Source organism: Anneissia japonica, unplaced genomic scaffold, assembly GCF_011630105.1.
Source record: "Anneissia japonica isolate Jap-2015-1 unplaced genomic scaffold, ASM1163010v1 scaffold287871_len1641731_cov197, whole genome shotgun sequence".
NCBI lineage: Eukaryota > Metazoa > Echinodermata > Crinoidea > Comatulida > Comatulidae > Anneissia > Anneissia japonica.
Window position 1 is genome coordinate 1,203,843 of NW_022712275.1, and position 16,649 is coordinate 1,220,491.

General features: G+C 31.4%; 1 protein-coding gene across 1 annotated transcript in view; it reads right to left on the reverse strand.

Moving 5' to 3' along the window:
• Positions 1-14,722, reverse strand: part of LOC117107780 (formin-like) — a gene marked incomplete at its 5' end in the record, with an annotated part of 40,297 nt that extends 25,575 nt beyond the window's left edge. Inside the window, 7 exon segments of the mRNA XM_033249552.1 lie at positions 6,825-6,884; positions 9,961-10,034; positions 11,555-11,627; positions 11,925-12,054; positions 12,724-12,803; positions 13,448-13,597; positions 14,587-14,722. Of these exon segments, the coding sequence (XP_033105443.1) occupies positions 6,825-6,884; positions 9,961-10,034; positions 11,555-11,627; positions 11,925-12,054; positions 12,724-12,803; positions 13,448-13,597; positions 14,587-14,722 (703 nt within the window).
• Positions 14,723-16,649: the final 1,927 nt, after the last annotated feature.

The following is a 16,649-nucleotide window of genomic DNA, read 5'->3' on the forward strand; positions in this document are numbered from 1 at the left end:
CTTCCTGATTTTCAAGGATCTTTGGGTATTTTAATGTGTTAATAATTATTTTTCTATATTGAAAACATATGTTGAAGAAAACTGTCTTTTATACTCAAAAGCAAGTCGATTGACTAGCAACAGGATGAGACTTTTTGATGCTCTAGACCAAATCCCATCAGGCCAAGGTAAAACAAAAGAGTTTCTCATACAAACTTCCTTAAAAAAGACATCAATTTTTTGTTCAACTATTTTCAAGATGAAGTTGTTGTACATGTAACATAAATTTGATATAAGTAGGCCAGTATGAGAAATATAAAATTATCATTTTTAGTCGTATTTGATTCAAGAAATGAATATCTTAAAGAAAAATGTTAGTGACATCAAAAAAATTTTCCTTTAACAAACGATAAAGAAAAATAAAAATTATATTTAAAGTTGTATAAAAAAGTAATTGCCAGAAAAAGTCAGTGGGCAGGAATAAGAAACATCATATTTTTCACTTGGTCATATAAACATTGATGGTCCAATATTTGCGATTATTCACAAAAGAAAGCTCCATTAACATCTTCGTAACTCTTCCCATGAACGAATGAACAAACCGAGTAAAATATCACTATCCAGTTTTAATATACTTATTTTTCAATCATATTTTTGAACTAAAATATTTATCTTTTCTACCTTCATCAATGGTCACCTATTATAGATCATATTCTATTTATCTACTTAAAGTACTCATGACAATTTGATGTAAAAAGAAGTTTTTAAAAAAAACAATCATTTAAGTGACATTATGTCTGTTCCAAAAAAAAATTTGATTTCAATTTAATGTGTCTGAGAAATTGAATCTAAATATCAAGACCCAGAAAAAATGAAATATACAAAAAAAAAATGCTGAAATGTATTTATAATTCATGGATTCTAAAGACCGAGGGTAAATTTAGCTTTTAAGATATTAATAAAGTTAAATACTGTAATATCACAAAAACAAGTTAATATCAGAATGTTACAAAACAATAATAATACTGATAATAATAAACAATACTACTACTGATACTAATAAACAATATTAATAATAATAGTATTAATAATAATAATAATAATAATAATAATAATAATTTCGCTAAATCGGACTTGAAGGGGAATTATCTTTTGTGTTATTTTCCCCTTAACATCGTTTTTTCAATTGTTCTCTAATTTCTCCATTGTCTATTTCCACCTAAAGGCAGGTTTTAGTACAATAATGTAAGTCTTATATACAATAAGTTTGCCTTTATATGCTTTACATGAACCAAAAGAAAAGTAAGTCATCTTAATTCCATAAGGAAAACTAACAAAGACTAACGGAAAAAAAGCAGAAAATTCATTTATACTGCTCCATTCTTCAGCACTTTAAAGCCCGAAAGGTTAGGGGCTCGATGGGACAGTGAAAATGGCGTTTAGCAAGCCTATCCTACAATAATAAATAAATAAATGTGTTTTTTATGGAACATTTCAACTTAGGGTAATTTTTTTATATTCTCTGGAAGGTCATTCCAAAAATAAGTGGATGAAAAAATAAACATATTAAGAGGTTATTATACTTTAAAAACATGACAATATAAAAAAAATATGTAAAATGATAAATAACAGATTACACATTTACTATACATTTAAAACATTTATTATGAAATATCAACAATGTTAAAATCACTTTCTAGTGTATATATTTAAATTCACAACCACTGACAACGCAAATGCATCATTTCTTTGTTCTACCATTATTTTAATGTTAGCTTTGGGGTACTACTACTGCCTATAATCCTTCATTATCTGTGCTTTCTGACGATGACGAAGGTGTTACTAAATGTGTAGAAGATGAGGCAAACACACGCCCTCAGAGAAAACTACATAAATTCACCATAAAAAACTCCCTTAAATCACAGGGTATATTGCATATTGTTGACATTTGACTCAGCTTGGAAAAACAGAGTATTTTATTTTCCACTGTTCAAATTTGTTGATTATTTCATACATTTCCACCCATTAGTTATAAAAGTTGCCTGAAGGGTAGCTTTGGGGATACCAACAACCTCATCTGTCAAATCCAGTTTAGCCAATAAAATTCATCTTTAATTTGAAGGTACTAATCAATTATATACAAATATATTCTTTTTAGTTTCTAAACTTCTCAGTTCTTTTCAGTTTACAGGCCTTTAAAAAATGGAATATATACATTTTATTATATCATTTGTATACATAATATATTCCTTTTAGCTTGTAAATTCTAAATTCTTTTCAGTACGGGACTTCAAATCAAAAAATAAAATGAAAAAATTATATCATTTGTCTTCTGAAAATTTAAAAGAACTCCACAGTCATGGAACTCTCCAGGTATTAATTAAATGACAAATAGAAAACATAAATTAAAAGTAAATTATCTAAATTATTATTATTTTATTATTTTTATTTATTTTTTTATTATTATTATTATTATTATTATTATTATTATTATTATTATTATTATTATTATTATTATATCTAACCATTCTCTATATGAAAATAGATTACCTAAATATTATATATATAAAGATTCATGAATGAACAAACCCAACATATAAAGGCTAAAATTTAGAAGTGAATGAGTGGTCAAATATAATATGTATATTTAGTCACTGAATATACACTATGAAGGGAGTCAGTAATAGAGTTGTTAATGAATCCTGGAATTTACATGAATTGAGCCTAAACCCCAGAAAAATAAAGGAAAGCACTCAATCACTAATCCACAACTTCCCCTACTTATAATTTAGAAACATATCTCTTGAAATTAAGAGGCTTTGTATATATTTCTAGATTACTCTAAGTAATTTAATTAAACTTTGACCTTATCAAGTGAAAGTTTGCAACAGTGAAATTGATATAAAAATAGTTAACGAGGTAATTAAAAGCAACTGTGTTGAGATGTAGCAAAAACATCTTGAGAGCCCGGTTTATAGAATTGTTGAAATGTATCGTCTGTTGGATGAAATATTGGCAAAAGAATGACAGAAGCCTTCCAACGTGTATATTAGTTAACCTGATTCTGCAAACTAACTGCCTTGTCTTGCGAGAAAACAGGAAATAATGGGATTAACTCCCCTTTGATGTTCCAACTTTTCATCTGTTTTTAGCGACAGGCTAACTGATGATATTTATGGTGGGTGTTTGTGAGAGGAATTGCTTGATATAACAACAGTAAGCCTCGATGTCTAGCAATGAGTCTTTTAATTCCATTGCTACAGCACAAAATCCCTGTGGAGACATCGAGCCTCATGGGCTAGGCTTAAGCTGCAAATGAAATGCGTCTGTAAATTAGTCCTCTTTAGGTGTCCAGGCCATATTTGGTGAGAGATGTGACCACAGGGTGTGGACATGATCGGGGCTAGGCTGCTTTGAAGTATGCGAACGTCAGTGATGCAAAAAGCTAGTATGTGTGGATGAGGAGTTAATCTTAGAGGATGAAAATTTCAACGGTAGCATGTGGTATCTGACGGACATGTGACCGCAATATCCTAGTCATTAATCTCGAGGAGACAATGTCACAGCATGATATAGCAGTCCCTTTGATTTCCTCATGCTTCATGTATTAGTACAACAAACAATAGCCCGAGGCCTAGCAAGTTCAAGTCATATGGATAATGCAAATACACACACAGGATAAACAGTATCAATTGCATATCAATTAATGATTCTTGATATATACGAGGGCGCTATTCATATATACACACAAAATAAAATAACTTTTAATAAAATATCAATTAACCTATTTTTATGTGATCCTTGACATCTGAGGGTACTCTTCATATATACACACAAGCTAAATTAGTTTCATTAACTGATTTTAGATATACTGTACTGTATGAGGTACTCTCCATATATACACACAGTGTAACATAGCTAATTACCAATGAGTCACTTCAAAATTACACTTGGTATGAGGACACTCTTATACACATAAGGAAAAAAGTATCAACTATTAAATGTTGATAAACTTGACTCCTGACATATGATGGCACTGTTTATATGTAACTGTGAATATATTAATTTTTATGATAACAGTTAATAGTAATTAAAAACAAGTAATAATTATAGTAAAAAACATAATATAATCAAATAATAATAATGAAAAGATTATATATCAATATTCTGTATTTTCATAATACTTTTAAAAATTACGTAATATATATTCACCACAAAAGTGCTATTCTTATCCCCTCTTTGAAGGACATTTTTTTCATGAATAAAATTTATTTTAAGAAATTAACTCTGAATGGGGTTGATTGATGGTTACCACAGAGGCTTTACTATGGAAAAAAAAAAACAATATATTAAAGACAAAGCCTTAAGACATTGCAAAAAAAAATGATTAAAGTACAATTAATCCAACATGATTGAGTATTCAAGGCTCATAGCCTACGGTGTGAGTGTGTCAGTCCCTCCTTTGTTAACCTCACTACGGGCCTAGCAGGATGGTGACAGTACTGGAAACGGCATTTAATGCAGTTGATTAAAATTTGTGGTAATATCCGCATATCGCCGATTCTATTTCATCAAGCTGCTCTCCCTGTATAATTCTGGTGATAGCATACTGTCTTTCAAAAAGAAACACTTATGTTATTGCTCTCCTAAACAAACATATGTTGCACCTTACCACAATTTGTTTCCATATTTTTTGTTTAGGGAAGGATTCTTTGATATAGTGTTTTTTGTTGACGTTTCCTGTTTCCTAACTATACTGTGTGATCAGTGGTCAAAGGCACCATGCATTCTTCCTGAAGGCACTTTTAGGAAAGATTTTTTTTCTTCCTGACAACCACTTTTGGGCTATATAATGTACAGATAACATTTTAGTATCATTACATGAGGAAAATTGTCATGGGCATAACATTTTTTCTAAGCATGAATAACACTGCCCTGCAAAAAAGCAGAGGATATGTCTCCTGGTGTACTGGTCAAATCAGTTATCAGAAGGTGGCAGCGTTGCACTATGTCTTCTGCAGGTCATCATGAAATCCAGCCCAAATTCCTAGCAATAACAAACTATTCTACTATATTTTACTAACTACAATTCAATAAGGACTTCAATCAAATTCATAACGATATCAAAGAGGATTTTATAGGCCAGTATTTCATAATATCTCTGGAAATAGGGACATACATATGTGAATTTCTAAAAATACCATTAATTTCAGAAGCAACAGTTTGCATTTATCGAAATAAATGAGTATCAACAACCTAATAATAATGGAGACATACTAAAATAGCCTGGAGCCGAGTCAATCTAATAAGTCTGGAGTAAAGTCTAATTTTGGCAAAACATACAAATTCACACATATAAACTATATTTAAACTTTTTAAATGATTTCAATATATAATGTAAAATTTAACCCAATCAGTTCATAATTTACCTGATTTTTTCTGGTCTTTTAATAATCTTTCTTTGTTTTTTGTTTGTTTTTTGTTTTGGTTTTTTTTTTGTTTTTTTCATTTTAATTTTTGTTCTTTGTATAATTGTTACTGGATTGTATTATTGTATTACAGGTGTGTGCCAATGTTCTGAAAGTGAGTTCTAATAAATACTGAAATACTGAAATACACACATGGTATTCTGTACGAGATCAGTGTTAAACAGCACCTTCTGTTACTTTGCACTATTTTTTTTAAATTTTTATAATTCCTTGATTGAATTCTGAATAAGCTGATAGAGGAATTTTGAAATTATTCTGCCCACGTAAATTTCAGCCCAGTTTAAAAATGAGGGAAATGGTGCCAGTCGAAATGGTTCAAATTCCTACAGATTACACAGAATTTAAAAGGAGCAAACTTGTGGCATAATGAGATTGCTAAAAAATAGAGCGAGATACAGATCTATAAGGTCAGTAGAAGGACCTAATTGAGAGGGTACAATTTAGGGGAAGATTAAGCAAGGCTTTAATATTTTGAGAGTTTCCCCATCGTGGAGAAATCACACTTGTGGGTCATCACACTTGTAGGTCTTCACATTTAAAGGGTCAACCTTTTAGGTCCTCAGCCTTCTAGGTTTCAATGATGCATAGCCTCATCCTTATAGGGTCTCAATCTTGTAAAGCCTCAACTTTGTAAGATCTTACTCTAGTGGGGCCTCAAAAGGACCTCATTCACCCATGAGGAGCCTCAAACTTACCTTTTTTTTATAATTATCCCACAGTATAAAGACAGTCAATTGTTATGGTGAGGTCACCATAACAATTTTATTTGAGTGAGTGCACTGTGCCTCTTTAATTATTTACAAAACATCTATGTATTTAATTAGAAAACTTCAGTGACATTATTTCAGTCCATTTAAATTGGAAACTTCTACCTCAATCCTCACTTCATAAATCTGATATTGAAAACAGTTGAACCATGTACCCTTCTCACCCTCCCCAGAAATGTCAACACTGGTTCAAGACTGGTTCTACTTCAATCACCATATTACTATATCATTTATAATCTAATAATTTTCTTTTACTTTTTTTCTGCCATATATTACTTCCAGCTCCTTTTCACCACATTTTGTTCATATTATTATTTTTCAATTTTTAATCAAGTTATTTTAACACATGTGGAAGTAAGTTTTTTCCATCTTTATATTTTCTTCCTACCTTTTCACCACCATAGTATTTCACCATATTATTTTCATATGCTATATAAGTTTTATTATTATTATAATAATAATATTTATTATTATTATTATTATCATCATCAAAAAATAGCATTCTAGCATTCTTTCAATTGTGCATCCCTCATGACCAGAGCTCAAATTTGCAAACAAAATTTATAAAAAATAACAACAAATCACTTACTTCATCAAACTTCTTTATATAATAGGCAACGATATAATGTAATAATGTTGCTTGGTCATCCTAGAAAGAAAACGAGAATACAAAGAAATTATCAGCGATTAGTAACATTGAAAGGAACGTGACTTGTACATTATTGTCATGTGGGAAAAATCAAAAGCAGGTTAAAATACTTAATGTCATCTTGGAAGGTCATAAAAGAATATAAATGAAACTTAACAATCTTACATTGTCATTCGTTGGTAGCTTAATTGTCTTCTTTTATTTAGCACTAGAAAATATTGTACTATGTTTTTGACCATCAGTTAAATTGAACGGATTATTCTAACATAGCTTGGATGAAAATAAACACAAGACATTTTGCTAAATAAGAAAATAAAAGGTTTTTTTTTCTTTTGCCCTCTTTGATGATCTTTATTTTTAAAAATATATAAAAATAAATATTATTAAATATAAATAAAATATAAAAATTCTCCTTTCCTATTCTAAATCCTAATACATAAGATTGATAGATAAATAGATTGAATTTGACATTTGTACATTTTCTACATTTAAAAGTTATATATAGGGCAGGCATAGGCCTTTCTGTATACTATTTCAATTTTTTAAAGTATTTTCATTGTCGTATCTATTCCTAATAACTCATTATGGAAGTGGTTTCATTTTACCTGTATAAATGAAGGTGTTGATTAAAAACAGTATGCGCTTGTCAACAGGCTTAGCCAAGCTGGAGTTAGGCCAACAAAGCAATAGCTACATAATGGTACAGATTAATAAGAGGACTGCTATCCATAAATACATATTCAGGTATAATATATAACTACACTATGTGGAGAATTTTTTGGTGCTATATAAATTCATTTTAAAGTGTTAAAAAAAAACTATAACTTAAGTTGTCCAACTGTTTCTATAACATCCTCCTATCACCAACAATTTCCTTTTCATTGTTATTGTTTTTAATAATATAATAATATATTATACAGCGCATATTGTTAAGCCTTCTCGTTACTATCACCTTCATTAACATCTAAAGTATACATCAGTTGGAAATATTGTTCTTTAATATTTTTGTGAAAATACATATATAGTAGAACCCCTCAATTACGTACGGCATGGGCCCAGAGCCGTTCCTAATTGTGGGTATTCGTAAAATCAGGGTTGACCCAAATTCCTATATATTTGCACTGGTACTACTTACAGTGGCATAAACTAGGCCTGGAATAGGCTCACAGGCCTACGCAGCTAGGTCTGAGGGGGCCTAGGCCTACAGTAGGCAGTTTCTAAGGATTCTGATCCCACTCTAGGCCCTACACAAATTAGTTTTGTTTTTTATTATCTTCTTAAATACCTAGATTGTGGATTTTACTCCAACAAAACCTCCATAGATACTTGTTTAGTATATATATTGATCATTCAATAAAAACAATCAAGCACTATGTTGACTTTTAAAGTTGAAAGCGATGATTAAAAGAGAAGTAACATTTGTTGCATGTACATGGGTGAAGCCATACTAAACACTGAATTTGAAGAGGCCGGTTAGAGGGCCTCCTTCACTTGAGAATTACCTGTATAGTATGGTATGTTGTGTTGCATGCATGGTAATAACAATTACAACTCGAGCGGATTTTTTTTTTTTTTCCCCACTTCCCTTTTTATGACGTCATCACCTTGATTTTACGTTCGTAAAATTGGGAATTCATTAAATACTGTACCTGTATCAATTTATCAAAATGCAAAATATAAGATATATATTTAAACATATATTTGCTTCCATGTATGTTTTAATCTATTTTTATTATTTTGTAATACCTTATTAGAAAAATATGGTCTGTGATGTTTTTATTTAAAGATATATTTCCTGTGGTAAAATTTGGAAAACACTCAAAAAACAAAAAATTATTATATTAAGACCTAGTAAGCTTTTAATGTCTAATTCAGTTTTCGCTGATTCATTGACTTTTTCCTATATAAATGCTTGATTTCAAGCTGATTGAAGCATCTATGGAAAGGTTATTGAAATATCGGTATAATAGAATAAATCTTGTTGTAATTTCTCGTTATTTTATTTAATTGACATCACATATATATATAATAATATATTGTGGCATGTGCTTTATTTTTTGTAATGAAATTTCAATAGAGGGAGCTATGTAAGGAAATTGTAATATGCACAGTATCACACAATTCATAGAATCAACATTAGAGATAAGAGGTAACAACCACTTACATACTATCTTTGATAACAGCCAATAATAGTAAAAACATTAGTCAACTGTCCATTGTATAGCCTTCCATGGTACAACCATCCATGGTAAAATATTCAATGATATAACTATCCATGGTACAACCATCCATGGTAAAATATTCAATGATATAACTATCCATGGTACAACCATCCATGGTACAACATTTCACAGTACAACCACTCTTAGTATAACATTCCATGGTACAACCACCCTTAGTACAACATTCCATGGTATAACATTCCATGGTACAACCATCCATGGTAGAACATTCCATAGTACAACCATCAATGGTACACATTCCATGGTATAACCATCCATAGTACAGCCTTCCATGGTACAATTATACATGGTACAAACATATCCTTGATAACTATCCACCTAACCTGAACATTTATATTCTTTTAAACTTAAACTGAAGCAATATATTAATAGTAAATTTGTATATTTTATTTTAACAAGTTTTAATACATTGTTAATAGTGTTAAGGCCAACTCAGACAGCGTCGGCCGACACAGCCCGACCCGATTTATCGTCGGGGACAGTCTTAAGCCGTCGGGCTGCGTCGGCCGACGCTGTCTGAGTTGGCCTTTAGCCTCTTAACTTTTATCTGTCTTTTGAATATATAATATTTTACATGTTTTATTGTATGTTTGTTTTATTGCGGCCCTTAATGATCAGTTTCTGCAGAAACTGCATAGGTCACCCTCTGTAAAAATGGTAATAAATAAATAAAAATAAATAACCATCCTGCTATGGTAGCAATCCAAGGTACAATGCAAGCAAACCTTAACCACTCAGATTGATGCTATATGTGAATAAATTGTTCAACTGTATATATCTTTACTTAATTGTAACTGACAAGTATGAATTTGCCTTAAGTGGGACCAACTTACTGAGCTTTTAACATCTTTTAACTTTGGTAATATTTCCAAACCAAACCCATCTGCCTGTCCTCTGGTTCTGTTTCCTATAAAAAAAATTAAAAAAATTAATTCAAAATTTTTTTTTCTGCTCAAATTAGAAAAACTGCAACCGAAAAAATATTAATGAATTCAAAAATTCCATCTCTATTGATTCAAATGTAATTAATTTAGTTAGGATTTTTACCTTTGTACATTTTTGACTTTTATTTAATTCCTTTGTTTACTTTAACTTTTACTACTTTTTACTTTACTGTACTTTTACTTAACTGGAAAGCAGTACTACATTACTGAAGATGCAATCCAGTAAAAAGAAAGAATAAATAAATAAATTTGAAAGCAATACTCCAAACCACTATTACAGATTGTTTTCAAGACTTTCAATCAGTGGTATCCAAGTGGTTTCACGGTTCTAAATTATAAAAGTTAGCTTCAATAATGATATATTAACTCTGAAATATATCAATAATGATATATTAACTCTGAAATACATCAATAATGATATATTTCAGATTTAATATATCATTATTGATATATTTCAGAGTTAATATATCAATAATGATATAATAACTCTGAAATATACAAGTTCATGATACCACTCAGACAGCGTTATTACAATATCATTCTTAGAACCTGATGATGTTTTTCATCATTAGTTTTTTTTACAGTTGAAGATAAGGGCAATGAACAGACTGGTTCTAGGTGAATAAGTATCAATATTGCTAACATGATCTTTATATTTAAATGTTGTCATTCAATGCTTATAGTGCAAAAATTATATTAATAAACTCTGATTTAAATTAATGGAAGGTGTTTGGATGCTGTATCCAATTGTCTATTAGACTTTTGTCTGTCATGTTGGTCTGTGATGCATTGCACTGTAAGTACAACTAGGTTGCATTTTGTACCAGTTTGCTATGGATCCAACGACCAAGGGAAATATTTACATTGCAGCTTAGCTCAGTCGGCTAAACTGGCAGTAGCCACTGTGTGTGTGTGCTGAACCATGGAGATCCCGATTCAATTCCCATCGCTGCTCTCCTTGTATTCCAGGTGGTCGGCTGAAATGCAAGTTACAACAGCGCACTGTCTTTCCGATGAGATGTTTAATCTGTGATCCATGTGCATGTTAAAGAATGCAGTACACACTTCGGAAAAGAGTAGGGGATTGTCTCCCGGTGTACTGCCCAATCACCATCACAAGTACCTTATTGGAAATAAGTCTTCTTCAGACTTTCGTGGGTTAACCTTGGTTTCTATACCAAATAAATCCATCGATCCATTGCCAGTTCCTTGTGTTCCTTTGGCAAAAGGCATGGTATAAAGTCCTATATTATTATTATTATCCTTTTTATTATTCTTTTTCTTCAAATATTTGTGTATTATGCAACAGTACAGTACAAAATAATTATTAGTTCACAAATAGACTTGCAACAGTTCTAATAAATAGCTAGCTAGGGGTAAGGGAAGAAGGGACATGAAGCTACTTATGAGTATTTCTTGGCTAAGTTATGCCTTAGGGAAGTGTAATTTGCAAATTACATAATACACACTGTTCTAAATTTACCTCCATTCATATAATTTCCAAATGTCAAAATTATTCCAAAAATGTTCTCTATCTCTGAACTTTTCAAGAGCACCTGTAAATTCAAGCACAAAAAAACCAAAAACATTAGTAAGCTTGAAGAGATAATATAAATATATATAAAATAAAATAACAATAGTAATAATAATAAAACAATAAAAATAATAGAAAACAATAACAGCAGTAATGATAATGACACAGCGAATATAATTTTGGGTGGTCTATAGTAAGAGAGTTAGCTTTGTGTTAAACAATTGAATATTATTATTTGGTTCTTTGAATATGATGAACACCAATATATTCTAATGTTTGATGTGAATTTATAAATAAATAAGACAAAGATGAAACATACCGTTGCTATTTCATTTAAATTTCTAACCCTTGATGCTATATCTTGCAAACTGTCTTTGAATATCTCTTGAAATGTAAGGCAGTAGACACGGTCCTCAAAACATGGAATTTGCGATAGTTCATATAAAAATCTGAGAAGAAAAATCAAAAACCAAATAAAGTTATCTAAATAGTTACACAAAAAAAAAGAAGAATAATTGAATCAAAGAGCTTTGGATCATGGCGCCCTCTATGTGTAAAGATCACCAAAACATTAAATATAAACAACACCATCAGCTTATCCTCTATTTTGGAGGGCATATTTTTGGATATATTGCAATAAACTTTACTTATCTTCTCACAAAGAAAATACACCATTGTAGTACAACTGTAAATGGACTGCCATGTAATTCTAAGGGAATATTCTATGTGAAGCATAAAGCAGTAGCTGGGTGGTTGAAATGATTTCCTTCCAATCCTAAACACAAGGCTCAAGTCCTGTCATGTTCACTCCCTAAGCCATGGAAAGAACCATGAGGCTTTGGGTCCCTATAGGACACTAGGTTGAAAACAAGTGGACAATGCTTTGGCACTTTACCACACTGAAGCCACAATGTGGTATTTACATCTTTGTAGAGACACAGACACAAGGAAAAAATAGATAAAAAGGTTACAAAAAATGTTGACATCTCGTCCACTGATGGCCTTGAACCTGTGCAGCCGTCAGGGCCCAGAGTATCACTTCCATATTGTAAGGGTAAGTCTTTATTAGATGAGAACAAATTAAGAAAGGAAACTTGTTTTATAATCTTTTAACTTACTGTTCTGGTTTATCTAAGGATACATCAGGTTTTTTCTTGCAATGTTTCTGAATTAGTTGTAGTTCATCTGCTTGAGGTCTCTGCAATGACAAATATTTTTTTTAATTATTAAAAAAAAATAATAATTTGTAAAAATACAGATAATTTTTTTTTTTTATTCCCAACTTTGTACTTAAAATACATAGCACATATGAGATGGTTAAATTAAACAAAAATATTAATAATTCCATATTTTTTTAGCTAGCTGTATTAGTTTAGGCTAATGTAAGTAAGCAATTATGAACTAAAAACTATGAATTATGGGTTGCTTTGTAAAAATAAACTTGAGGAATACAAAAAGACTTTCGAAAACAAGCCATCCCACACTTTTTTAATGTATAGCCTATTATTATAATAACATCCAGGGACCTGCTTTTCAAAACTAAACTCATAACAAAGCAAACTAGGAAAAACAGTACTTTGGTTCTTAAATACATTTACTAATATTTTTATTGTACTATTTTTATCCTACTAGGATGGGAATGATTCTTTGTATTTATGTAATAGTTATTTTATTTCCCTTTTTTCTTATTTCCTTTATTTTTCTCAATACAATTAAAAAAATAAAAAAATCAATGACACAAACACAACGAGACAAGATTCCTAACAGCAAACTGAAGTATAGTCCTAATATTTTTAAACAACACAAAATAATAATAAAATTGACAAGTAATACTGTACTAACAATCTCATAGAGAGCTTCAAGGTTTTCTAGATCTAGCACCGAGGTGTCAAGGTTCAAAACAGCGCCCTCAATGTCTGACATCTCTACATGTAAGCTGGACATCAGAATGCCTACTGCTTGGGAACGCTTACTCTCTAGTAACTTAGCAACCTGGAAATAATAACAATTAAGTTTTAGCTATATACAAAGAAATCAATATAATACAATAAATATTTAATAATAAAGTGATTTTTATGAGCTTGTATCCACATTATACAGAATTGCAAAGCTGATTTTGTTACATAAAAAGGTAAACATTAAAAGAGCGATGAAATTCAATATTATGATGTATAAATACACAAAAGGAATTATTATTGATTAAAAGATACATTGCTGAGCTAATAAACATGGCCAATAAAATTCAATGATGAATTTAGAATGCTTTATTTCATATACTTAAAAAGCAGTGTATATGCCAACTAATCAATGATTGCCTGATATCCTCAAGACAGAGGACAGCTAACAAAACAAGTAACAAGTAACTGTATTTGAGTCACTACTTTACAATTAAAAATTAGACAAAAACAACAACCTTATTTTGACTGGCTGGAATATTAATAAGTTAGAACTGAATTGTTTCTTCGGTTTAAAATACACCAATATGAGCTAACGAAAGAAAGTCTGAAGACTCAGTTCCTGTGGGGTCCCCATTATAGTGAATTGGGCAGTACACTGGGAAACAACCCCCTGCTCTTCCTGAATCGTGCTCTTAAAAGCCAGGCTCCGGAAGCCTGTTGAAAAAGGGGTGTAACCACCCTTTTTGCCACCTTTAACCCCATTTTAAAATTATTCAAAAATTTGATTCTCATTATCAGTTCCCGGATTTTCCCGGCAACATTCTCCAATTCCTTACATTGTGCACAAACTAATACATTCAATGCCGCGTCATCCTACCAGGACGCAATTATACTTTTGGATGGAGAGAGACAAATGTAGGAGGTATAGGCCTTGGTCACAAACACAAGCAAAATGCTCCACAGAGGTTCAAACCCTTGACCTCAGAATTTAACGCCTGAATGTCAAACGCTGCAATAATTTTTATAGACTCATAAGATAAGAATATTCTCACAAAAGCAAATAACAGTAGGAGATTAACTTACTTTCTTTGTCTTTCGTTTTGTCTCATAGGTCTCTGATAATGCCTTCTTTTTTGTTAACACTTTCTTACTGAAGAGGATTTCAAATTCACTTGAGTCAATTTCTAGATCTTGCAACTTATTCCATAAACAGTTCTCTCTGGAAAACGAGAAACAATTGAGGTGAATATAAAAACACAAATAATAATAAGAGTTTGCAGGTTACTAAGAAACAATTAAGGCGAAAAAAAATTACAAATATTAATAACAGCAGCTTACAGGTTAGTATATGACTCATAGCATATTGTAAACCAAAGTGTAAAAAATGTTACTTTGATACTCAATGAAGAAATTTTCTCAGTAGCTTTTAATATTATCACAACACCTCCGTAATCCTCTGTGTAAACCACAACGACGATGGTGTTGTGGCAATGCGAAAAAAATGTTATTAAGGTAATGTTTTTGTACTTGAATTAGGTGCAAGTCATGTCACACATTTCAGAGTGTGAACTTACATGGGGTGTATCAAGGTGGCTAGCCAGGGTTGAGCCACCAGACATGACCCTTCTTCAGACATGACCTTTTCTATGTGAAGAAATTGGCAATCAGAAAGCATTGCTAGTTAATCCAGGACTGCGAATGCAAGCAAATCAATTTTTCAGGTCCTTTGGTGTTGTGGTCGCACATATCGTGCTTCCTTACAGGAATTTCTCTTTTCAATCACCATCTTTTGCGCTGACTGTCAAACCACTGGCTGCGAACACTCTGACGTGTTTACCCCGAGTTGCAAGTGTGAACGTGACAAAACGATAATAATAAAAATTTATAACAACAATAATGGTAGGCCAAACATTGCTATTAAATTCTCCCGAAGCAAACACCATCTGGATAGCATTGCAGTATGCGTAAGCTCAGTGGTCTACTGGTCAAGACCAAGTTGGTTATCTGGAGGTTGTGGCTTTGAACCCCACCTCAATCACTTGTGAAATTTTTCCCCACAAGTATTTGGGAATGTACAGAGCATTCAGTAATGATAACACATCAGGTAGGTAAAAAACATCATTCCTAATAATTATAATAACAATATTGTCAATAGTCATTTCTTATAGATCTCTTCTCATTATTATAATGTAATATACAGTAGTTGGATTATACCGAAGTCTCAATGCACTTGAGGTGTAGACTAGCTTGGACAGTAAAAACTTGTTTTTCTGCTCTGAGGGTCATTCTGTGTCTGAGCTACCCGGTACCAACTTCTCTTGTCTGTCCACAACAATAGCAATTCAATAGACATGCGCATTCCTATAAAAACCTCTCCCAGGGGATTTACTCAAATCATTCAACAGTAGAAGACTCACATCCTACCAGGTACCCATTTATACTCCTGAGTCTGCTCAGTCATCTTCAAGGTTCAACAACCCAACATTGTCACAGATTATCATCAATGAGGCAACACTATATCTTTACAATGATTAGACTATCAACTGCCTCCCACATCAATTTTGTCAGAATCATAGATTTTTCCCCAATTCTATTGAACTGTAGCCTTTATTTTAAGGTAGAAAGAAGTGGTCAATGTGTATTACATGCTGAAATGTGGTTGTATTAAATAACAGATCCAATTAAACACCACTTTTCACTGGCCCTGGATAAACAATCATTTATCATTATAATTATTTTTCTGATTAAGAAGACCAAAGCTACTATAGAACATGAAAAACTTGTTTCCTAAAGTGGTCTTTAATTACCTACCGGTATGTTCAAAATAGTATGTTATTATCTTTACTGTTATTTTTTTCCATTAACTGAATAAATATCATTGATCGACTGATCATCTTCGAAAACAACCTGTCAAACACATCTTGACAGTCTCCATGGTATTGCGTTGAGCGACTGTCAGTAGACATTTTGCTACGCTCGGCTTAACATAAAAAAATCCTTGTTAATCTAATAATCTAATCGTTGAATTCTTTTGTTCTTAACCAAAATTCACTGTACACAGTGTTTGATATTGAATTATTCAAAAAAAAAAAAAAAAAAAAAAAAAAAAATTTTACATTTTTTTTAAAGGGAAAAAAAAATATTCC